The sequence below is a fragment of the Carassius gibelio genome, chromosome B11 (assembly GCF_023724105.1).
Source record: "Carassius gibelio isolate Cgi1373 ecotype wild population from Czech Republic chromosome B11, carGib1.2-hapl.c, whole genome shotgun sequence".
In the NCBI taxonomy this organism is placed as follows: Eukaryota; Metazoa; Chordata; class Actinopteri; order Cypriniformes; family Cyprinidae; genus Carassius; species Carassius gibelio.
The window spans coordinates 14,973,362-14,999,086 of NC_068406.1; the positions used below are offsets into that span (position 1 = coordinate 14,973,362).

At 37.8% G+C, this 25,725-nt stretch overlaps 1 protein-coding gene across 2 annotated transcripts in view; it reads right to left on the bottom strand.

The window, feature by feature from the left end:
- LOC127968250 (ephrin type-B receptor 2) overlaps positions 1-25,725 on the bottom strand; it is a 132,306-nt gene that overhangs the window by 23,848 nt on the left and 82,733 nt on the right. For both annotated transcript variants that reach the window (XM_052569312.1, XM_052569313.1), the window contains exons 4-7: positions 16,634-16,789; positions 14,209-14,544; positions 2,473-2,597; positions 559-721 (exon numbers count right to left, since the gene is read on the bottom strand). In XM_052569312.1, the coding sequence (XP_052425272.1) occupies positions 559-721; positions 2,473-2,597; positions 14,209-14,544; positions 16,634-16,789 (780 nt within the window). The remainder of the gene's footprint in view (positions 1-558; positions 722-2,472; positions 2,598-14,208; positions 14,545-16,633; positions 16,790-25,725) is intronic.

Consider the following 25,725-nt stretch of genomic DNA (forward strand, 5'->3'; position numbering starts at 1 on the left):
CTCTCGCGGTACTTTGATGTCATACACCGATCGATCGTGCAGCGCCACTTCAAATCAAACTACATTTTCCTTCAGGATTATTTCATAAATAGAACATTTATTGACCTGAATAGAAAGTTCAGAGTGACCACATTTATTTAATCTATTGGAACATTATTTGTCATTACTTTTTATACTTTTTCTCAATTTATTGCACCCTTGCTGAATAAAAGTCTGAATAAAAGTTACTGACCGCACACATTTGAACAGTAGTTTGAGAATAATAAATAAAAAATATAATTTTTTTCTTCTCAGATCTAATCGGAAACATGAAGTGGAGAGAGGACAGATCATTTGGAGATGCCTCTCGCTAATGTGGATCATAATTAGAGAATTAGATTAGTAGATTAACTATCTGCCTCAGCAAGTCAATTACACACAGGTTTGCTCTCAGAAGAAGCAGGATATGTAAGAATGATGGGCGGAATCATATGCATGTAATTTATTTTAATAAAAACCAAATCTGAAGAGATGATGTAGATTTTTGGATGAAACAAACCATACGTAAACCATATTTACCCTCAGTCATGGTCTGGAAGTACATCTTGCCACTGTACCGTCCAAACCCTGCCACCGTACGTGCTCGGACCTGGAAGACATAAATGCCTCCAGGTTTGAGGCCACGGATGACTGCGGTGTTGGTTTGACTCTTTACTATGGAAGAGTTATGCTCCGTCTGGTCCTGAAAAACCAAAAAAGGGGTAAAGACATTATTACAAATGCAATGGCATTTTGGTCACAGTTTTTCACACTAGAGGACATCACAAGAGACTCCGAGGTGTACATATGGCTCTCTAACAGGGCTATCTATCTCGTGAACCCCATCAGGAGAGCTCGACTTGAGGGTGCTGGGCAGAGGAGCGGTGGCTGACACTTTCAGGCCAGCCACGATTCATTAGTCTGGGCTGAAAGCTGCGGCCATCGTCGCGCTGCTTGAGTGTCTGTTTGTGTAAGTGAAGAAGAGAAAGAGTGGTAGCGCAGGAGATGCAGAGAATGTAGGACTCTGCGTGTGTGTGTATACATGTACTACTTGAGTGCTCCGCTTTTTTCCTGTCAGCTCTATTTCTGAGCTCTGTGATATGAGCTTTGCTGCAGTCTGAGAAGAGTGTTTTGACAGGCGGTCCTCAGCACTGTCTGAGAGGAATTATACAGAGGAAAGAGTTAGAACAGGAGCAGAGCCCTGGGGACCGTCAGCTTGTGTATGTGTATTACAAAGAAAGAAAGAAAAGACAGAAAGTATCTGTCAAACTATGTGTGTTGTATTTAAGGGCGTGGCGTTCTTATGTGTGTCAACCGGTGAAACAAAAGCAAGCGAAACGGGAGACTGAAAGAATATCGGCATGCTATGTGGGCGTGAGAGTTTCTCAAGCACAAGTTAGCGTGTGTGTGTTTTCTGCGGCCCGCGCTGACAGAGAGGAATCTGTAAGTGAAATAGTTGTTTTTACTGCAGTGAAATCTCTATTATTTTAGCCACTGGTATCCGGATCAAACCACAACACCCTTTCGCAGAGTGACTGTGTTTATAATATCCCTCGACAGAACAGGAGTTCGCTATTCATTTCCAACAGCTGACAAAACCCCCAATTAAACAGCAACCTTAAACGAATAATGGTTTTCAAAAGGAACTTTAATACATCAACATTAATAATAATAATAATAATAATAATAATAATAATAAAAGCAATACTATAATAGAAATGTGCAAAAACGAAATAAAAATCACATCAAGTAAAAGAGTAAAATAAATATGTATAACTATAAATATAACTAACTAAATAAAAGTAGTTATTTTTAATGTGTGTTGTTTTCACAGAAATTGTATTTTTACTATTTATAAAAAAAAGTCTTTCATATAAATATTTTCTTTTTTTAAATATAAATATTTGGCCCAATATATCATTACGTACTCTACTGTTCAAAAGTTAAGGGTTGATGATTTTATTTATTTATTTATTTTGTTTCTTTATTTATCAAATATTTATTTGATCAGAATACAGCAAAACAGTATATTTGTGAAGAAAACATTTCTCAAGAAACATTTCTTATTATCAATATTGAAAACGGTTGCTGCTTAATATTTTTGTTAAAACTTATTTAAACATTTTTGTAATACTTTTTTTACAGAAAGTAAAAAAAAAAAAATTATATATATATATATATATATATATATATATATATATATATATATATATATATATATATATATATATATATATATATATATATATATATATTAATAATACTTATCATTATTATTACCAAATAAACAACAACAGCAATTTAATTTTAACTCATGTGTTTATAAGATACTCTCACAAAACCAAGAATAAATACTGCATGCCAATGATAATGTTAAATGACACTGCATGCATTCCATTATAAGCGTATAACATGCATTACGTACAGTATTACTCAAGTATGTTTATGTGATACCTTCTCATAATACTGCAGCTCGTAGTCAAGTATGACCCCGTTGGGCTGATCTGGCTGGGACCAGGAGAGAGTGATACTGTCAATGGTGCGACTGACCTGATGCATGATAGACACTGTAGAAGGAGCTGGAAAATAAGAAAATAAGAGTCATATTATATACAGTATTTAAAGAATGATGCAAATCATGTTGTGGATCAACTTGCACATGCATCATATATAGTGACAGAGGCATTAAAGCACAGATCCTGGTGTGTGATTAAACGGATGTAAATCACACTGCGCTCAACCACTAAAACCAGGTGGCCAGGCTCAGTCTCTGTCTCTGTCATTGGTCATGGTTCCTCAATGCCATTTAATCTAGCCTGAAATCTCTTGATATATTCTCCTCAAAAGGAAGGCAGACTAATTTTGTGGTGCTGAAAACAAATAAAACCAGGTGCAATTTATACTCATGAAAACCACAAGTATGGTGTTTTATGTCTTTGAATTTGTGAATTATAGAGTTTATTTTTTATCAGCGCGCTTGGTAATTACAGGGGAAAGTGTGTCAAACCCTATATTAGTGACTGTTGTGTTGGACTTGTCCAACCTGACTGCCATACAAAAGAAAGTTCCCCCGTTTATTACTGAAATAAAAGTCCAGGGTGTTCCTAATGGCTATTAAGCATTAGAGCGTGGCATACCAGGTCAAAAAAAACCTGAATGGAGATGCTCAGGAACGCAGTTGGAGCTGTGTGGGGTGTGGGGAGGCCAGGATTTATGTCCCTTGCCGTCTCCAAGACACGGGCCTCTCTTCAGGCATGCACTTCTCTATGAAAAAGCTACTCTGTGGGAAAGCCCGTGGTTGCTATCAGCTTGAGCTTACAGTCTCTGGGGTTGAAGGAGAGCTTAAGTGGCTTATTCGTGTGCTTATTTCCCGCTCTCGAGATCCTAGAATGAGTTGTAAATCTGTCTTGAATGCACAGGTAATAGAGGAGGTCTTGAGTCCAGTGCTTAGAAGAGCACTGTTCATTTTCAGCATTTTTTCTTCCTGTGGGTATCAGCAACATTTTGGCTTTTAATTCAGTTCCATACAATTAATTGTGGTTAGTGATTTAATTGTTTGTTTTGCTTATGTTACTTGTGGCAAAGGCTTAATAAACATCAAGGGTCGACCAACTTTCGGGCATGAAGTGCCATTTTTAGTTTTTCTTGTTAACCACTTTGCCAGCTGGTCACCCTCTTTATTGCGAAATAAAATAAAATAAAATAAAATAAAATCTATTCAATGTGACTAAATAAAATCTAATAATAAAAAGAAATAATAAGTAAATAAAAAAACCTGACTACAGTACAAAGGAAAGATCCCCTGTTTATTGCTAAAATAAAATTAAAAATAATTAATTCAATTTCTGTATGTTTGCAATATTGTAATCTACAGTGCACAATAACCTAAAATGATTGTGGTCAGGCAACTACATAATAATTGCTACAGTCCTAATCCTCCCTTTGGCCAATGAACAGCAAGTCGTTCATTTATCAAAACATACTTATTGGAAAACACAGGCCATAATGCTGAATAAGCTGCATTCTTGCTGTCCCTGCCAGTTATTAAATATATGCCAGAGTATAATGAATGGCTTCCCAGGTCTTGGAGCACTACGGGAGGGCTAGTGAATCCACTGTCGGTATGCACCATCATCCTCAGTCCAACCCAGAGCTGCACAATGAAAGACAAGCAACCGGCAGCATCATGTCAACAATAATGTGGGTATGTGGAAAATAAAGCAAGCAGTCAGGCTTTCTCAATGGGGGAGCATACAGGCATCTCATTAAACATGAATATATATATATACTGTATATATATATATATATATATATATATGTATACACATTAAAGGCTGACACGTGAGCTTTGTGTGCTGCATTTGCATTGTGCCCAGCCTGTCTCTGGTAATCCAATCTGGAATAATGCAAATAAAGTCAGAGCACAAGTACAACAGCTCACAGGGGTGAACATATGTTAATTTGAGAGAGCTGAGAAGGTAGAATGTTATGGTTTTCCGGTTACCGGAGGTTATTTTCCTTGTGGCGGAATGACAGCCTTCTATCACAGAAATTTAGAAGGCAACACAGTTCAAATCGAACGAAAACACTAGTATGACGGGTAACAAAGTGACAACTTAAAAACCTTCTTAGTGAACTCACAGTTATGATTATAACAGCTAGTAAAGTGTCTGTTCTACTTTTGCAGAATTCCAGTGATTCCACACAATTACTCTCTATGGTACAGTTGATGAGGGCTATTTATCTGCAAGCCCAGGTGCTTAACTTTTTCCTGGCAGACGGAGAGATCGGACACATTGGAGCGATCACACTATGCTTCACATGCGGTCTCTGTGCGTGAAGTGTAGAAAACATGAGCATGAGGAATAGATAACATTTGCATATGGGCATTAAGGAAAACAATCAAATGGGATGGAACAGTCATGTTTACAAAGTTGGATGGAATAATGATGATCTTATACATACATATTGAACATATCCAAACAGTTCATTTGTAATTTATTCATCACAGTTCTGGGCATCAAAATGTATATGAGCTGTTCTTCTGGATCTAATAGATCTGGCACTGGGGTTTCTGCACCAATTATGACAATTATGCAATTGTTTCTGATGCCCAGTTCATGCCTTTATGCCAGTATATCTTTACTTCAACGTCTATAAGATCTATAATAAATAATATACTGGGTTTACCGAGTAAATTCCACTCATATACGTTTATTAGTCTTTAATGAGGCATGGTCTTGCATGCACAAAAAAAAAAAAAAACATTTCTTGAGCTCTGATCCAAACGAAGCTGGTAAATAAGCACCTTTCAGTCATTTTAGTTGCAGCCAACCACGTTATGTTGGATTCTTTCTTAGAATCCCATTATTATTATTATTATAATTGTTATTATTATAGTTAGTTATTTATTTTTTTAAAGAAATGAATACTTAAATAATTGAGCAAGGACATAATAAAAAGTGATTGCTACAAGAAGAAAGTGTTTTTTTTTTACTCTCTATTAATCAGAGAATCCATTTATTTTTAATTGTAATATTAAAAAAACGTAGAAATAAAATAAAAAAAACTAACCCAAACTTTTGAATGGCAGTGCATAAATATGAATATACTCAAATAACATAATTAATGTTTTTGTGTATGTGCAATTATGATTTCTTAATCATAATTGTATTTATTAACTTGCATAATAAAATACTGCACTTATGTGATAGTGCCTACACAAAAATCTACATATTAAGTCCAAGTAAGCGTCATCTGAGACTTAGTTCTGAGTTCTTAATAATAGGTGTGTAATGAATGATAATTAGGGGCGGGGTGAACAATGAGTGAGCAAAGAATGTGCAACCAAAAGCTCGGCTTAATCATCAAATAAAAGGCTCTGACTGATGTGGAATGTTCTCTCAATCTCATTGGCTCTTCACTATGGGTCTATATAATAGGTTTGGAAGGCATGTGGATCTCATTTGGAGCTGAGTTGTGGTGAGGAAGAGCGACATAGTGATTTGGTAAGGTTGGTAGAAGTAGCCCTTGCAGGTCAGTGCTTATAAATTTAATCCACCCCCATCGACTCCCCAGCCCCTTTTACAGTAAAACTTCCCCGCAGGCAAGTTTTTCCCAGCACAATCCGACAGCAGCTGCTGTTAATCTACTGCGCAGGAGCATACTCTGTGAGTATCCCCTATTTACGAGACTCACGTCCAGAGAGAGCCAGAAAGGAGGGGAAGAACCCGCTACATTTGCATGTAACTTTTAGATTCCTAAATTTTTTTTTTTTTAATGCAGAGAGAAACAGTGCGTCTGGCAGGCATCCCTATTTCCCATCTGTATTGGATTGAGGGTTTTATGTCTCCGCAGAGTTTCCAGTGCCGTAAAGCAGCGCACCCCCTTTTCAGTTCATCAAGCTTTAAACCATCTGCACTGGGAAAGACTGAAGCATTAATGTACTCGTATACACACCATAAGCTAAATCAAAAGTAGGCACTTCAGCGTCTTAAGAAGATTGCAGAAACTTACAGAGAGTTTGAGTCTAATCTGAAACCCTCTGCACAGTTTCGCTGCTCTAGGAACTCTGGTGTTTAGAGAAAACCCGGCTAAGTCTGCAAATGGCAGCTGTCCAATGACGTGCATTAACATTCCTTTTTTATGCATAGATGCCTAGTCAATGGGTATGATGTATATCGACTGCCATCTGACAGATCTCATGATCTTCACCGACAACCAGAGCTCTGTTGGCACATCAAATCTAAACAAAGGAACCTGCTCAACTCTTGTTCTTTCTGTTAGCAGAGAGGAGGACAAATTATATTAGCTCTTACGATTTTGTTATCCTGCCATTACTTATTTGGGTCAAGACTTTGGGCAGTGAGATAATCGTGCGGGCCCAAACCTGTACATGATTTTAGCTTATGAGCTTATGAAAGAAGGAAACTTTATTTATCAAACTGCTGAATCAAATACAAGAATGCATATATTGATTTTTTTTTTTTACAAATCAGTTTTCATTTGCATGATGTCTACTATGTCATGGCATGAATATACATCAGTGTAATAAGTTTTTTTTGTTTTTAATCACCTGATGTTTTGACCTTGCAATCTATGCCCAAGGAGTAGAAGTAAACAGTCAATTAATCAAACAAAGCAGAGGGTGTTTGTTGTAATTTCTAAAGCCTCAGTGAATTTCAGGGTCATATCAAACTGCAGTTTCATACACATTACACTAGACAATTGTTTATGCTTCTCAGCCTTTTTTAACAATTCAAAACAACACGATTAACTTCTCCATTTTCCAGCAATAAATCACCATGTCTAATTGAGCCTTTGCACCTGTCACTGTGATATTTAGTTAATCCAGGATGATTACAGAATAATACACTGTTCTTTGTAAACATTACTGGCCTTAAATGACAGTGATTTAAACACAGAAGCATTGCTTTATTGTATTCACCGCAGGCGCAAAATGTTTTCAAGCATCAAAGTGTTAAGTAATTGGCAAGATTTCCCATTTACAACAATATGCACTTGCATTATTGTTTTTTCTGTAATGAAATGGATATTTTATGCATTGGTCACTGCATAGTCAACAGCTCCTGTGCATACTTATGAAGGCCTTTTCCCTGGCTGATGCAAATCAAACAGCCCTTACTTTCCTCCAATGACACCTGATGTGATTAGTATGCAACAGCATGTGACGGGACGGGAGCTGTGATTTTGGACTTTGCCAGTGTTCCAGGTGTCTGGTGGAGTCTCCTGTCCAGCTGCCCCCTGACCCCACCTGGCACCTTCCATATGTGCCCTCTCTGCCACCTTCTGTCACAGTGCTCCCACACTGGCCACCCGCTTTATATTTGTGAAGCACGGCATGAAAAGGGCAGCCTTCTCGGGGAAAGATCCATGTCCGAGGTGAAAAAAAAAAAAAAAGCGCAGCCTTGCTCTTCAGCATTACAGGTGGCAATATACATTTATCTGAAAGCCTCATTGAGGTGAGCACATATTGAATACCGAAATGGACGTCTCTTAGCAATAAGGTCGAGACGGTAAAATACGAAAGTGCACTACTCAATTACGTGGCAATAGAATCATCTAGCTCAGTATCACCACTTTCTCAGGAGGCTGCCGGTGGCATCACTGTCTCTGGTGGCCCGACAGGAGTTCGCCAAAGCAATTCTGAAGATAATTAAGTCATAAATCTTCCACCGGCACCCGACAGCGCCCGAGCCAGATTACCAGACCCAACTCTGCATAATGTAACTCAGTCATACAACGGTTCCCCCATCTGATAAGGAACCAATTCATTTCCTGAGGTATTAAGCAAAGCCTGACACATGTGGTACTGCTCACCTTGGGTTAATGAAATGGATAAACAAACAGTATCTGGAGTGTATAATGCTGAATGACGCAACAGAGTACGGAGTGAACTGGCAGACGAAAACGGCATATGGGTCGGCCATTTATCTGGGTGTGCCAGACTCTCACACAGAAAGCTAATGGCCGGGAGCTAATGTTGCCAGAAGTTTGCCATGATGGACAACAACTGTTAGGCTCAAACAGTGCGTTGGACTGGAAACATGCTAAACAAAATGAAATATATAGAGTGCCGTTCAAACGTTTGGGATCAGTAAGATTGTTAATGTTTTTAAAGTTTCTTATGCTCATCAAGGCTGTATCTATTTGATCAATAACACAGATTTTCTTTTCTATAAATACACTTTAAAATGTAATTTATTCCTGTGAAGCAAAGTTGAATGTTCAGCATCATTACTCCAGTCACATGATCCTTCAAAAAAATTATTCTGTTATGCTGGTTTATAATAAATGTTGGAAATAGTTATGCTGCTTCATTCGGATTCTTTGAACGTATATATGTATGTATGTATATGTATATGTATATATGTATATGTGTATATGTGTATATGTGTATATGTATATATGTAAATGTGTGTGTGTGTGTGCGCGTATGTGTATTATACAGCATTTTAATGCAGAATAAGCTTTATTTATAAAGTTCTCTAACATTTATAAATAATAACAATTACCATGAACTCAGATTAATAAATGCTTAGTGTACCGATTTTATTTATTTTATTGAATTTATTTTAAAAACATAATAACCATTTTTAAGTGGTTAATTTGTCAAGTATTATACTAATTTTGGCTGATTTATAAAACTATCAGTAAACAGTCTCCCTGTTGCAAAGTACAGTGCTGCAATGAATTTAGGACATGGCAAATGATGTAAAGCTCAAGCACATGGTGCTTCGTGAACATCGCTGACAGAACTGTTGATTTTCCATTCATCCATCTCTTCATGGGGAAGAACAGAAATATGTGAGGCTGACTGAGCCATGTGGCTCTATTTCCATTCAAGGGGAGAGGTAAGTTAAACGACCCTGTGAGTGGCACTTCCCAAGTGCTTCCCGACTGTAGGCAAATCACAAATTGCAGGCGATCTGTCACACACTGCTCTAATAAAACTTCCAGAGAGAGGGACACCCAGGCGGACGTTTTCTATCCTTGCCCTGTTAAATGCCGGTCTCAAATGTGTGTTGGAGTACAGTGAAGGGCCTGGAGTCAGTTTGGTTTACTTGATGACTGATTAACCTTGCTTGCCCTGTTGATGCAGAGCTGCAGGGGACAAGGGAGGAAAGCCAAGCAGAAGGGAAAGGTAAAAGCTGTCTTTGTGTCTCCAGCTGCCTGACACAGACGTGCACTATTATTGTAGCTGCCCAGAGCTCAAGGTCTTCATTCCAGTTTGCCTCTGTAAAATTGCCTCAATAAAACATTGTGCCTTTCTTCAGTACGTCTTTGTGAAGCTTTCTGGTGTGCCATAATTAAGACAAATCACTAAACTAATAAAGGCAAAGCATGCTGTTTCGGTTTAGACCTCCGAGGGACACTGATCCAGATTGCTGCTTATGCTGTTGTTGTTGATTATCATCACACTAATTTGTATAAGGACACTTAAGCCACTTAATGTATGCACATCACTGCATTACAACAAATTCACAAACCAAGTGGTCATTGCTTTAAAGAAATAAATGAATATGTAAATGATAAAACAAGCAAATGTTTTAAAAAAAGGAATGTAGAAATTAAACATGGCCATAATTTTAAGTGTGGTTTAAGTACATCTTTTTATTTTTGGGGGGGGGCTCAGTTTTATTAGTAATACTCATTCAGGCTACTTCAAACTGAATTTAATTTCATCCATTAAACTCAAAACCATTGAAATAAGAGGTTGGCAGATTTTATTTTCTCTCTCTCTCTGCCATTTGATCCTCTGATGAAAAAAAAAAAGTTTGAGGGTCTTTAAAAGGTTAAAGGACCCTTGGCAAAGTTTTACAATGGCCTAGTTCATTCTGCCCATAATGCAAGTTATATAATAATTTATATAATAAGTTCTCAACAAGTTCTCAAGTTGAAAATTTCTACTTTTTTTTTATTCCAGGATCAGTGGTTTTGCTCCATGGCCCACATTATGCACTAGACTTGAAGTGGTGAATTTTCATGAAGTTAACATGAATGTGTTCACAAACAAACATTTGTTATTGCTACGGTTTATGCATACTGAGTGCAAATATCCAACAGGTAATCTGGTGATCATCCAGCATTGCTCATATATGTTACATATTATTAATAATACAAATTATTTCTATATTTACACTTTGCATCTACAGAATCATTGTTTACACTTTATGTAAACAACCAACAAATGTATTTGCAAAAGAATATGGGGCACTTTTATCCTTTTTTAGAAGTTGATAAGCATATTTAACCTACGTGCTATGGTTAGTAATTTATTGTTTTTGATGTTTACAACTCAATCACATCTTCTTTTTGGGTCACGACCCACAAGTTGAGAACCACTGGCATATATAATAAAAACGTTGTAAAAAATAAATAAATAAAACTCCTCAGCATTGAAAAATGGCCGAAGAGAGTGAACCATAGCAGCTTTTTGCAGCTTTACTCACAACTGCATTCTGGGTCAATGCAGAGAAAAACCACCAACCTGATACTTAGCGGGCAGTCTGGTCATAATTCATCAAGATCTGGAAAAGAACTCTCCAAGGCCAAGATCATAACACTCTCCCCATAATAGCAGTGTTTATGAATTGTTCATCCCTTAATAAGTGTGCACGAGGACAGTTTAAGCCCATGATGTATCACCCATAAGTATAACTCGTGCTTTAAGGGCTGTCCAGCATACAAAAATTCGGAGTTTTGCTCCCTTTGTCTGCTGTTCTTTCAGCCATTTGAGTAAAGTTTCAACTGTACTGTGTGTGAGATCATGATGGAGAGTGTGAAAAGGCTTAAGTGAGGATGATAGCGGCAGCTGTGGAGAAACTTCCTGAAAACAATTGCCTGAGAACAGAGAGAGAATGCGGAGCGATTAGAAAATAGGAATTTCAATTGACGACAAATCTCATCATCAAGCCTATGATCTAAAAGGGGGCCACTCGGATAAGAAAACAAATACGGATTTTTACGGCAATCACTTCTAATTTTCTAATTTGTTTGTTTCTCTTGCAGAACACACCTCTCCTCTTCAGCAGGCAGGCTTAAAAACGTGTCTAATTAATGCTTGCACATGGATACGGACAAAAACGCTCTGCGAGCACAAAACGAGAAGGGGGAAACACGAAGCCGCCTTTGCTAATGAGGGGTGACAAGATGTTTATGTAACCCCAAAGCCCTCCAATCCAGACGAAATTAAAGGCCTGGACAGCCTGACCCAGGCCCCTCAGTCCTAGTGCCCTGTCCCAGGGGGCCCAGTCCGCTAACAGGGAGCTGGAGTGAGTACTTTCACAGCTCCCCCTGATGGAGGTCCGGGGCTGCTAATCCAAAGTGACAGGCGGAGCGCGGGTAGAACGTCCCAACAGCAGGGAGGAACCCCAAAATGAAGAAAGCACAGTTTAAAGCAGGGCAAAGCCGAGTGAAAACATATGGGGAGCAATCTTTCTATAAAAAAATTATATAAAAGCAATAGTAATTCATTATGTAAAAGGTACTAAAGGAACCAGACACTCAACTATTATCGTGGGACAGCTTAATTATTATACTTGTTTCTCTAACTATGTGTTTTTACTGTACATATTTTAATTTTCTATTGATTCTTATATATAATTCTGTTAATAGCTGTGATTTTAGTTAACACAGAAGATCAATAACTATCAACTGTATGCTATCCTTGCTTAGACTAGCAAAAACCGCATGTTCTGGTCCACCCAGAATTTAAGCACCAAAGTTACTCCTTTTGCAAGTAATGAAAATGTTTCTCAAAATCAGCGCAATAAGTGTTTATAAATGTATCTCTGGAGAAAAAGAAAAGCTTAATGGGCTGGAATTAAATATAAATTGAAATATTTACCGAAGGCTTTTAAGTTTTAATTGCAGCCCCAGTATGATTTTATGAGCAGTAATGTAACATAAATGTAAGATTTGGGTAAAATGGTTCAAATTCTCAGCAGTTCTTCAAGAATATTTGGACCCATAAAGCTTGGGGGAAAAGTTGGCTTGCGTTTCAAAGATGCTTTTCAGCTGACTCGGTTGAAGCAAATATAACAATCCTTATGATTTCAGCCAATTCTCATTTCTTGTTCAAAGCCTCATCATTCAGCTCTCATGGCAGTTTCACATACGTTCACAAAGTCCCCTAAATGTCTCAAGTGCTCTAAGTGTAACTGTTAAGAGACTGAATGTAAAAAGTTGAAGTCTGTACAGGATCCCCCTGTCAGTTAATAAGAGCGAGTCTGAATCCGTCCTTGACCTCTAAGACCTGCTTTGCTTATGTAACTCGCGTTTCAGTGACAATATTTAGCATGTTGTCTCTATGCTCACATTTCTGTCTTTCCAAAGCTGACTGAATGAATCTGAGTCAGCTTACAGTAGTTAGGAGAGAGTAAATAGTTTAAGTAGGTAATGTGAGCATGTAGTTGGTTATATAAGTTATATGTGATGATGAGAACACAATATACTCAGCATGCTAGGTCAACGGTCTCATCAGGATGCAAAAGATTTCTTCCCACATGCTTTTTGCACAACAGATTGGATAAATCCTCCCCTTAGTGATGCAAATGTTGAAAAATGGTTGCATTTTGATGTTACTGATGTGTCACAACCAATTAAAAAACTGTCAAACACTAGAACAAGGAGCTTTACTAGGCTAAAGCGGGGATGGGTTTGATGATCTGTCTGTAGCCAGCAGGGATGAGGAACATAAAATAATGGCTGTCTCTGTTTGGGCCCCTAAGAGCTCCCAGTACCGATCTGGCACGATCAACTGCACATTTCATACAGACACTTAAAGTACAAATCAATGCTGCAGCCCCTCTGAAATAATTGGAACACAGTAATCTAAACCACAATGGCATGAGAGGGGAAAAAAAGCAGTCTTCTGTTGCCTTTGCAATGGCAGCGTCTGATTGTACAATGTCTCCCAGCCATGGCCACTGCTTCAGGACTGGGGGAAAAATGGTTTGCCTAATCAGTAGCAAGAAGCTGTTTTTCATTAAAAGTCATCATTTGCTGGAGAGATCCTAGGCTCTGGATAATCTGTCCCACTATGGTTTGGGTCCGATTCAACATGCATCACGTTGAGTTTTGAGGAATTATGTCTAATCTCATGGTGACATGGTGGGATGTGAGCCAAAGAGTGTAATCAGGATGTAATCTCGATGTAACAAAGCGAGTTACAAAGTTTTCTATTTAACTCTCTATTGCACATTGTGAGTTTAGAATAGCTGCCTACTATTGTGAGTGTAAATAAACTATGAAAACATTAGGATAGGATAGGATAGGATAGGATAGAAATTTTCAGCGTTTTACCTAAGATAAAGAAGCCCTAAATAATGAGGCTGGTTTCATATTCAACTTACTCTGATCAGACAGGTTTCTTAAGAAAGAAGAAACTTGAAATTAGAAACTTTAAAACTTGACTCTCTGTCTGAAAAAGTGCAATGCAATGCAAAACAAATACAATAAAAAAAAAAAGTTAAACAGCTAAACCATGGCACACTTAAACTACAACTAAACATGAAGGGGAAAAAAGATACTTTTTAAAAATAAAAACAAATTAAAATAAAATGCATGATCAGCTATTAGCATCCATCATAAAAAATGTATCTGGTCCCAAAGCAACCACCTGGCTTCAATTTAAACATAAATAAATGACTGAAGATGTGGACTTACCAGCCTGGTTAGTAGTGATGTTGACTGATGCATATTGAGGTGAATAAGGGCTCTGGTCTGATACTCCATTGACAGCCTGGACTTCAAACGTGTACTGGGTGTGGGCCAGCAGGTCACTTATGAAGACCCGGGTGTCTGTGAGTCCCAGCTGACGTGGAACGAACTGCACATTGTCCCCACAACGCATGCAGCCCCCTCTGCCACCTCCGCAGCTCTTACAGATGATGTTGTAGACAATGTCATCACGGCCACCAGTTTCCCGCGGAGGATTCCACTCCAGCATCAGCGACGTCTCGTTCACGCTGGAGATGACGTTTTGAGGAGCCGAGGGCACAGCTGGAAAAACAAACAAAAAATACGTACAAATAATTTTTTGCGACTTAAAAACTACTAGTAACTTATTCATTTATTTATTTATTTATTTTTATATTTATTTCTTTTAGATATTCATATTTTTTGCTATTTAGAGTATTTGTTTAATATATAAATACATTTGTTCAATTAAAAGTATTTATTTGATGTTTACATCATTATTTGGAATATGCAACTATTATTTTTTTTACTAAGTTTCTTTTTAATTCAAATGAACTAAAAAAAATCAAACGTGAAATCCTGCTTTTACCAAATAAACAAACATACAATCAAACAAACAAGCAAATAAAAATTCAGATCTGAACCCCCAGTATAGCCCAAATGTATCAGAACTACCACTAAGCCACGGCACCATCAACTTTGAATTTCATTTTTCGGAGAGGACTGAATAATTTAAGGAAACTATGTACTGTGTGTATTTTCTTGTGCATTTCCACCATGGTAATTTAAATTACGATAACATCTCACAAATCATAGGCTTATTTGCGTCTAGTGAAAAAAAGAACATGCCGTTCCTGTGTTTGTAAACATAATTTGCGTTTGCTCATGCACAGGCACAGCGCGTTTGAAGGAGAGTAAGAGCACACCAAACAAACGCACCTCCAAGATCTCCTTCTGACTGACAGCCCAGCTAAAGCTAACAATACCCTGTGTTTATCTTCAGCCGGCATGTGCTCCCAATTACTCTGGGTGCTCCTCTAGGGGCATATGAGGTAATCAAGAAACAACTCACTGCCTTTTGCCCTTTTTAAAAAGCCAAAAAAATGGAAGGCTCCAATTGATTACTTTTTATAGTTGTTAGCCATTAAGACGAACCTCTGTCTTAAAACTACAGCTCTGTCCCACGCAAAACATCCCATTCCCAGGTTAGTGGGTGGTAAAGGCTGCCGTTTCCTCTCTTTAATCAAGCCAAGGCCCACTGAGCTTCAACTCTGCGACATGATGCTGCTCTCTTATGCACAACAGCTGCTCTCCTCCCAAGGCCAAGCTTTTGCAAATGGATTTTGTAAAAAAAAAAAAAAAAAATGTCTCGATCTTCCTTTTCTTTCTCCGCTTCTTCTCTGCCCCCACCTTGCCGCTTTCAGAGGGAGACAAAAACATGCCGCTCGTGACAGTGTAAGGAGCTGCCTTCCTCTCTCTCTCTTCATCTTCATGGTCTTATCTGTTTCAATAATTGTGCCACAGGTCTGTTTTCCCTGCATGATCTGAAGTCAGTGAGAATAAACAGAAAAAGCTGCTGTTTGCAAGCGATGGAAAAAAGAGGTGTGTTGTTGACTATGTTGAAGGGATAATGATGATGAAATTGAGCCAGAGAGGTCATGCAATAATCATATTTTCCTAACTTTCACTCATTGGTGTGTTTTGTCTATTTAAGGGAATCACATTGTATAGATTTTTCAGTTAATTTATGTGCACATACTATTCAAGATATATTTTTTTCTTGGGTAAATATTTAATTAAATGCTGCAGTCATCATGTTTACAACTTATAGAAATTTAGTTTTGTCTTCTTTTTATTTAAATATTGAGTGTAAATGTATTTATAATTACATTATTTAAATCTATTTAACTTGTGATTCATTTAAACTTGTTTGTGCAAATAAAGAAAACTTCTTAATCACCTTTAATAAAACATTTTAACTAAAATTTTAGCAAAATGTGATTAAAAGAAAATACTTTTAAAGTCATTTTTCTTTTCTATTACATTGTACTATTTTATGACAATTTTTTATTATTATTATTAATGAATAATTGTTATTGTTGAATATATTCAACTTGGGATTCATTTAAAAAAACTGAGCTAGAAAACCTTTTTTTATCAACAATTTTATCTAAAATGTGTGAAAGATACATATTCTTTTCTTCTTTTTTTTTACTTTTTAAATTTACATTTTTTTCCAACACAAAAAAATGAATGCCAATAAAACAAATTCTTATTCTTATTATTGTTATTAAATTATTATTATGATTACGATTACATTACAGGTATGAGTCACACTGAGTGTTTGCCAGGTATAGTCTGACAGTAGGTTTTCCATGTATTAGTCACGCACTTGTACAGGGCATCTCTAAGGGGTCCGAGTCTGTGCGGTAATATCCATTTCGGCATACGCAGTTGGTGGCTCCGTTGTTGGTTGTGCGGCTGTTGATTGGACACTGCAGGCATTTCTCGTCACCTTGTGCTGTCTTGAAGAAACCTGAAGGGCATGCTGAAACAAAGATAGAGAAAGTGATGAGAAAAAACAAAGAGAAGACAGTGAACTTTCCAATATTACATGATTGCCAAGAAAATGATGGACCACTGGAATCAATCTGAAACACATTTTAAGAGCATTTCACACATGTAAAGAGAAGCAGTATAGTCAGGTAGTATAGCATGCTCAGTATGACTGAATAATTCAAACTCTGTGCTCCTGCATGACACGCTAAGAGCATTCCACTTCCTGTTATCTGCTCATGGATGTTCTCTATTTTATAATTAATAGGTACATAACTAAGTAAAGGAGGCAGTAACAAGATGGGAGGAGTGGAGGAGAATTAGGCCAGAAACATTCAAAGCAAGTACAAATACACAGATGAGTGTATGATTCGTGTCTTATTGACCATGACTCATTCTTTCTTCTTTCCTTACACTGAACCTTGTACTTTTCACCTGTGACACCCTCCATTTCTGTTGGTGCTGGAATCCCTCCCAGAATTCAATGCACCTGCAGAGTGCTGTTTTTTAATCTGTTCTGGCCAGAATCGTTGTGTAAGAGAGCTCCCTCCAGCTAACAGACACTATGTGTTTCTATTTCTCTCAGAACTGTTAGGGTAATTGTCTCATAATCAAAATGTAATGGCATTTATAACTATGCATTTTGAGTGAAAGAGAAAATGTAGGGCAGAACTTGATTTTATCTACAGGGAATTGATTGGATTGCTCCAAAGCAAAAATTAAGCCAAAACTGACTGCAAGTTTGAGGTAGATTGCATGCAACTTTGAAAAAGCTTTTGGGCTGAGGAGGTCAAGTTCACCCTTGAGAGCATCTCAATGTAATGGCAACATTTCTTTTCAAATCTATCTTATTTCATGCTATTGATGTAAAATTTTATTACATTAACCAAGCGCTAAAGTGACTCGCTATGTCTTTGTATTGAATTCACCCAAGTGGATATTCATCAAATTGTTCAACAGAATGGGTTTTGTTTTGTTTTCAGGTGAACTATCCCTTTAAGACCAGGAATGTGTATTAGGAAGATAAACGGTCATTTTTGATTTCATGTTGACTATTTTTATGTTTTTGTTTTAATCGCAGTTGCTCCACAGAGCAGGAGTTTATTTTCATGTGCACATGCCAGAATTCCCTGGAGACCTTTCAGACCTGGCGAGTTTTCATGTTGTACTTCTCCATACCAAACAAACAGAGCACTTCCCAACGAGTGGGAAAACTGACAAGCAGTTGGCCCGGATAAACAGCACATTTCTGTGGAGTATTTCCCTAAACGCTAACCCAAACCTGAGTGCAAAGAGAAAAAGTCATCAGCCGGCGATGTCCCACATCCACACACATCTGGAAGGGGAGTCTGTCTCAGATCGCCAAGTTTGAAAAACCCCGTCACCCCATTCCTAATGGGCGACCTTGCTTCCACAGCAAACGATTTCAACACACCTTCAATATCTGAACCATTTAGGGGAGCTAAAAAGCAATAAAGCGCAGACGCTTCGGCCTCCATAGTCTAAGCTGGCAATCACGGCAAGGATTTGCACAGCGGACCGGCCAAGGAAAATGTCTGTCGACGGGTTTATTTGGAGAAAGCAACTCCAGTCAGGGTTCAGCCGTGCTCTTAAACACGTACAAATAAGCCGGACTGTATATCCGCTGAGGCGATGAGATCCCATTCTTACAGCTCAATTACAGGGGGCAGAGGTTAACTAGTGCCCAGTGGTCATTAAACTGGGGTGTGTTATTTCAGTGAAATGTTTCAGACGGAAAGACTGCTATTCCCCATTTCCTCTCACCTGTTCACCCCGGACCATCTCCCTTGATCCCATTTCAACACCCTGGAAAACAACAGGACCAGCTCAGCATCCAGGAACACTTTAGACTGCCATACATGGACACACAAATACACGTTTTTACATTCCTTCTTTGCACTCAACACATCCACACTCTTTTTCTTATTCCAAAAACACCCACCTCCTTTTCTCCCTCTTAAGAGTTTAAGCAAACTTAGTCTTTCTCAAATCCAGCTGACAGGTTTCTATAAGCCTCTAGCAGGAAACCGACAGCCCAGTTCCCCAACACACACACATAAAGTATAATCATGGCTAAATATCCCAGAATCCCGAGCGAACAAGAGCATAATAAACGTTTCGAAATGGACTGGTGGAAAAAAAACGCACAATGTGAAAGCGAAAGAGCACCTCGGGTTTAATATTAGATTTGACATGTTTTTCTTTTCAAATGATTTATGGCAAAACTAGCCGTGTGTAAAGTGAAATATGAGGCTCGTGTTTTCGGAGAAAGTGTCACTGGAGTCACAGAGACAAGCACAACTGCAAAGCTTCAGGATTTAGGATGAAACTCAGAGAGAAAGGTAATCAAAAACAGCAACGGAAAACAGACTGGACCCAAATGGACTGAGATCAAAGAGAGAGAAAACAGGAAGAGAGGGAAAACTGTAGCAAAAGAGTGCTTAAAATAAACCAGCTTTTGTCCTATTAATGTATTCAAAATACAATAAAACTGCAATTCATACATAACAATGACTTGAATAAATCTCTTTTATGATGAGCATGTATTCAATGTTTTCTGAATTCATTTATTTAAATATATTACTGGGGGGTGCATAAGGTAAAAAATGTCAGGATGATACTGAAATTAAAATCTTTAAACCATCAAATGAAAAAGTGTTAATGCATAATCATATTTAAAAAAAAAAAACTGTGTCAAAGCATGTTAACATGTATAAGAAAAAAAACAAAAACACTAGTTAGCGAATTAAAAAAATCCTGTGGATCGACCAACAGATTCATGAGTCATAACTAATGTGCAAAGGTCAATAAGTATCTCAAAATGTCAGATAATATGACCTTTTAATAAAATGGTTAGTTCAGGCTGCACAATATCATGTGGTGTGACTCCCCACAAATTTCAAGTTTTGATCTAATAATTTATAATATTTGTTAAAATACAGATACTTGGGGTGTGGGGGCGGGTGATAAAAACCTTTTTTTTTTAAATGGTATTTAAAAAACAAACATTTTTAAGAAATTATCCCATTCGTTATAAACAAGATTTTCTTAAGATTTCTCTTTTATCATCATTGACCTTAACAGCTGCCTTAACACCTGATCTTGTAGATTGATGTACCCTAAGTAGTGTTGAAAGGAAAATTGTGCACCTTCCCTACAAAAACAAAAACTAAGAGGGCCTGATCCTCCCTGCTCAAACCCTGCCAGTATCCTAGAGAATGTTAGCTTCTGCCACACTGATGGAGAAACGGGGTATCTGTGCATGACTCCACCACTTGCCGTCTGGGCATGACCTTGCATGTCTCCATACTTGCTTCCAGATGGTTCCATCCAACCAATTGAAATAATGTCAGCCGTGCTGAAGACGTGGGGACTGTGTTGAACATGGCTGTTGAAGCATACAACTCAGCTCGCAGAGGCCTGTGCGGAGGAATGCAATTTGAGGATGAAGCGAAAAACAGTGTCAGCTGTAGCCCCAGGGACGATAGAAAGCCTGATTAAAGAGCATCAGTGCTTTGATACAGCTCACATCCAGATTAGAAACTGTCGCATTGTTTGATCACAATGTTTCTCCTGCAAGCTCGGCAAGGGGGAAAAAAATGCAGCTGCTTTGTAATTTTTTTTATGTGCAAAATTGAAATCTGTTTGTATAGAAAATAACAAATAAGGACACATTCGAGACACACTGGACACTTTGGTCTCTTTTTGACGGGAGTGATTAATCTGATGCTATAATGAGCGAGAGATGAAGTCATTGCGAAAAACATCTCTTGCTGAAAAAATCAGCTCATTTAAAGCATTAATTTACAACAGTCAGTTCATGCTGGTCTATCTGACCAGTGTGTTTTTTTTAAGCAGGTTGACTAAAGCCCAGTCCACACCAAATAAGTTGCCTATTTTACTCCAAATATGCTACTAATCTAATTATCAACATCATTAATTATATCACATGTGGTGGAAAAAGATGCTAGAGGGAATAACACTAATGTTCAAAATGATGGGATTGATGCTGTTTTTAAAATGATTCTCTTATGCTCACCAGGGTAGCAATTATTTGATCTAAAATAGAGTAGAAGTATTAATAAAAAATATGTATACAACTTTTTTTCCATTTTAATTCGTTTAAAAATGTATTTATTAATTTCAGAAAAAAAGGCAATTCTCCTGTGATGCATGTACTGTATAACCTCAGTTAGACATTGTAAGCTTGTTTTATAAAAGTCACAAGGCTCAAAAGTGCCAATAGTTAAAGAAACAGCCATAAACTGTCAATCTAATCCAGATCCCATCAAAGAGGTTCAAGTCCTGACGTTGAGAATTTAGTTGTCGCATTTCGGTGAGAAGCAGGGAACGCAAAACCACCTGGAGCTCTTTCAAACATCGCCTTGCTTGTGTTTATTGCCTCTAATAACACGTGCAGACCGAGGAAAAGGTAGCAGTGGCATAATGGCAGGCTTAGTGGGCTGTGTGAGTGAAATCCCGTCGTGAATGTGTGCTCGGGTGCCAGAGCGCTAGTCATGTTTTATTACAGGTAATTCGCTGGTGATTTCAAAGATTGCCAGAGCGTTTTCATCCAGCCTGATTTACGTAGGTGCTAAAGAAAGAGGCGTACATGTCGATGGCTGCATGTGTGCTGGGCCGTTTGGTGGCAGGGCAGGAATGTGTGTGTACATGTACCGGTGGAGCTGGCTCCTCCAGCTGCATCCACTTCAGCAGCCAGCAGTGCAAACAACGACAAAGCCTCTCAGGGAGGACGTTTCCATCATGGCCGACTGGGCGTTGCGCAGGATTCTCTTTAGAAACTGCCGGCTGAACACGCTGTCTAATCCAGAGAGTCACAGACATTTAAAAAAAACCACACAAAACCTGGTCACTCATGTGCATTTGTAATGAACATTTGTGTACCTATACACAGAGTCACATGTCCTTCGCTCCCCACCAGAACAAAAAGGCCTCTTTGTCTGGGGTGACTGTAGGAGTGACAAAGTCCCCTCCCTTTTTATGCTGCCTGTCTATTCAGCCACTCAATAGCTGGCTCCAAGTAATACATTTAATGAAAGCTACATTAAAGGGAGAGACCTGGGACACAAGGGTGTGTGTGTGTGTGTGTGTGTGTGTGAGGGCCTGTGTGTGTATGTGAAGAGAGATGCATGGAAAAGAAAAACAGAAAAGTGAAGAACCAAGGGATGCTCGGTTTTGTTTGCACAGCAAAAAATGTGCTGAAAGCAGGGAAATGGGGCAGAGTCTGAGGGGTTTTCTGTATGGATGGGGGATGTCCTATTGTGACCAGGGGGAGCAGTGTGTGAAACAGATGGGTTGTGTGTTTGTTACACATCATCTAACTGTGCTTTAGAACAGCTTTATATATAATCAAACCTTGAAATGCGTTTCGAAGTAATGTGGCACTAAGAGGAATATGTGTTTGATAGTGTATACATTTTTCAATTTATCCAGTATCAATGATGCAAATATTTAAGTGTGAATGCTCAGTTCCCTTTTTTATAAGTTAGATTAGCTTTTCTGTCATCTGATGTTCATACTGTTTATTATGATGTTTTAACTTTCATACTGTATATTTCTACTTGCATTTCCCTAATGAAAAATAAATACTAACATGCATGAAATACATTTATTTCATTCTAAGTATACTATAAATACATTTACATATTTACGTATTTATTAAAAATACCCTGCAGTTGTAATGTTATGATACCAAACTGGTAAACTTAAAGTCTGCTATACTGGAACAACTAATTTAGTAATGCACTTTAATTCCGTGGAAGTAGTGCTGAAGTCCAACTGAAGTATATTTGATTGTGATATAGTGGAGTTATTGCAAATACAATTAAAGTACAATTTAAATATCTTGCATGATGTTATTCAAAGATTACACATCAATAGTGATATTAAAATGCATTTTAGGCTAAATATTAAGAAATGTGCACAAATACTCCAAATAAAGTTTAATTCTAACGTTTATATCATTATGTCTTGAGTGATATGTCAGTAAATATGTTAAAATGTTTAAACTTTACTTAGTATGAAATACATTTACACTAGGGTAAAAACAATTGACTTGAATTAAAAACAAAAATGTGTCAAATTTTAGTATTGTTGATTTATTGTCATTACATGCAAAAAAAAAAAAAATTTACATCGTGCATCCCCAGCAACATTAGTCATTGCTCTTTAAATATATTGTGGATATTCAACAATATGCAAATGTACAAATCATGCAATAATATTAAATGTAAGTGCAGACAGTAATTTGCCTCCTAGTTGGAAGCCAGGAGAAATTTCCAAACAGCTCTTTTGCTAGTAGCTTAGAACATGATCTAAATATTTAATATTTGAACATCCACAAATGATGTGTAATATAAACATCCAAGAGTGGTCTTTTGAATTCTGCTTTAATATTTAAGTAATTACAGTATGTGGCTGCCCAGACCTAGTAATGAACTACACACTAAAATGTAATAAAAAGTTCAGCATTCACCATCTCCTCAAGAGTGAGAGATAAGAGTTAGAGAACGAGCTCAGTTTGGAAAAGCATCAGTGGGTCTCAGAATTCAATTAATGCTCAAACCTGACCAGCTAATTCAATCAAGACTGTGAGAAAGCAATTAGACAACTGGAATTCGGCTCACCCCACCACACAGGCATAAATTACACATTTATTTTCCTCTCTAGGTCTTCTTGTCTGATGCAATTAACATGTCATGAACATGTTTGCCCAGCCAGACCATGGTCCTGGGAATAAAGGGGAGCATCAATGATCTTCTCAAGGTCTCTCAATGTCAACTCTGAATCTGTCGGCTCCATCAGTCATAACACAAAAAGGCTGACTTAGACATAGGTTAAGCAGTGCCATATGCTAGGTTGTCTTACCACAGCAAGGACAGAGTAGACGCAATATTTAATTTGACAAGAACAAAATCGGTTACAGCCCATTCAGTAAGTCTCTTCAATTTATCATGGAATAAAAACAAAATGTGGAATATAATGAATAAATATGGGTTGTGGAATATTAGATATGACCTAAGGCTTATGTTGAAAAGACTGCTACTTCTATCCATCACAACCAGGTTTTCTTTTACACACAATCGCCTTGCTGATCTATTCTGACTGAAAGACTGCTGCAGAATTTCAATCAAATTATGTGTAACAGTAGCTATCGAAAATGAAAAGTCTTTTGACATAAAGTAGAGACAATGTGACATATATGTATCTGAATAAGCATACTTTCCTACTAACAATTGAGGAATCAGTAGGCGAACAATAAAGCAATGAAGTGTGCAACTTATGGAAACTTTGCTATCTCATGAGACCACAGGAGCTGAGAAAAATTCAATCTTAAAATTAAGATTCAAAAAACTGAAGGAAAAAAAAACCTTCATGTATCTGGATATATAAACACATACCTGGCACTCATAAACTGGAGCTTGTAACTTTGTGAGACTTTCAGAAGTTTAAATGCTTTAATTTGCGTGAAATTCTGACATACACGTGCAAACTTTTCATCAGAAAATAGGGGATACATCCCAGTGTGTGTGTTCATTTCAGCCCCTCTGCAGTTGTTAGACAGGATCTGTAGCTCAAATCCGCCCAACAGGCGCCGCCGCCACAAATTAAGAGCACCGGTGGAGTGTGTGTGGGGAGAGATTACAGGGAAATGTGTGTGGCACCTTGGAAGAGAGTTCTGTGGAGCGCCTGCAACAGCTGGAATGTGCATATGAGTGCATGTATGTGTGTGCGGGCCTATGTATTCATTCGTCAAACATGCATGCCTCACATTTTAGATCGATGCATGGTCCCCACATGTTGCAGTCAATAAACACGTCCAGAGAGGGAAGGGGGAAAAAAATGCAAAAACCTATTCCAGCTCAAAAGGAATTCATCCCCCAAGATCTTAAGATGGCTGAAGTGAGAAAATGTGTTGTAATTAGAATAGATCAGAACTGACAACCCGCTGTACTGTACATTGTTCAGTCATTCTACAGAACGGATGCCCAAACAAACTATTTCTGTGTTGGAGAATAATTACATAGTTATTTATACAGTAAAGTGTAGTACAGTATGCACATAAATGTATAAGGCATAATATATGTAAAAAAAAAAAAAAAAAAAAAAAAAAAAATTCAATAAAAATTTTGTATTCATTAATTTAGCTTGAAATGGGGCAATTTATTAACAAACAGTATATAAAAATGTATTTTAATAATCACTTTCTCAAACTGTAAAAGACCAGTTTACAGAATGACGTTCTAAACATAGATGTTTAAGGTTGTATGTTTAAGATGTAAAAGGTTGGCCAAAGAAAGGTCCGTCTGGTAAAAGGACAATTAGGGCATTAGGACACAGCAGAAATGCTGCCTCAGCTGCATTACAGGCCTTTACCGTAATGACAGAGAGAAACAGGCCATCTGATAATGGCACGCTCTCTTAGCTCCTTTGTTTGTTGTCCATAATTTAAAAAAAATGGCAATGGGCAAATTAGTATTTTAGAGAGGAAGATGGATTCTGGCAATCATCAGATCACAAACATCCATGTTGGAAAAAGGAAAACCCATTGAAATGGATTTCTAAAGCTATACCTGTAGCACAATTTCCTCCCCATCTTCAGCCGTCTGAATTACAGGAATCTGAAAAGGCTGCTAAGAAACAGACAGACAAGGATCATTTTGTGCAGGCGGATTGCCTGACAGAGGTCACAGGAAAGGTCTCACTTAAGGTAGACAAAAAATACCCACACCGCCACACACGTTTTGTATCTCTCCTTCTCTGGAGTCTGTTGGAGAAGATTGGGGAGGGGAAGAGCTCAGCAGTCACATTTATCTCCATTAAAGACAGATTGTCAATCACAGCAAGCTGTCCAGTGAGATAGAGATCAGTGAAGACGTCCTGTAG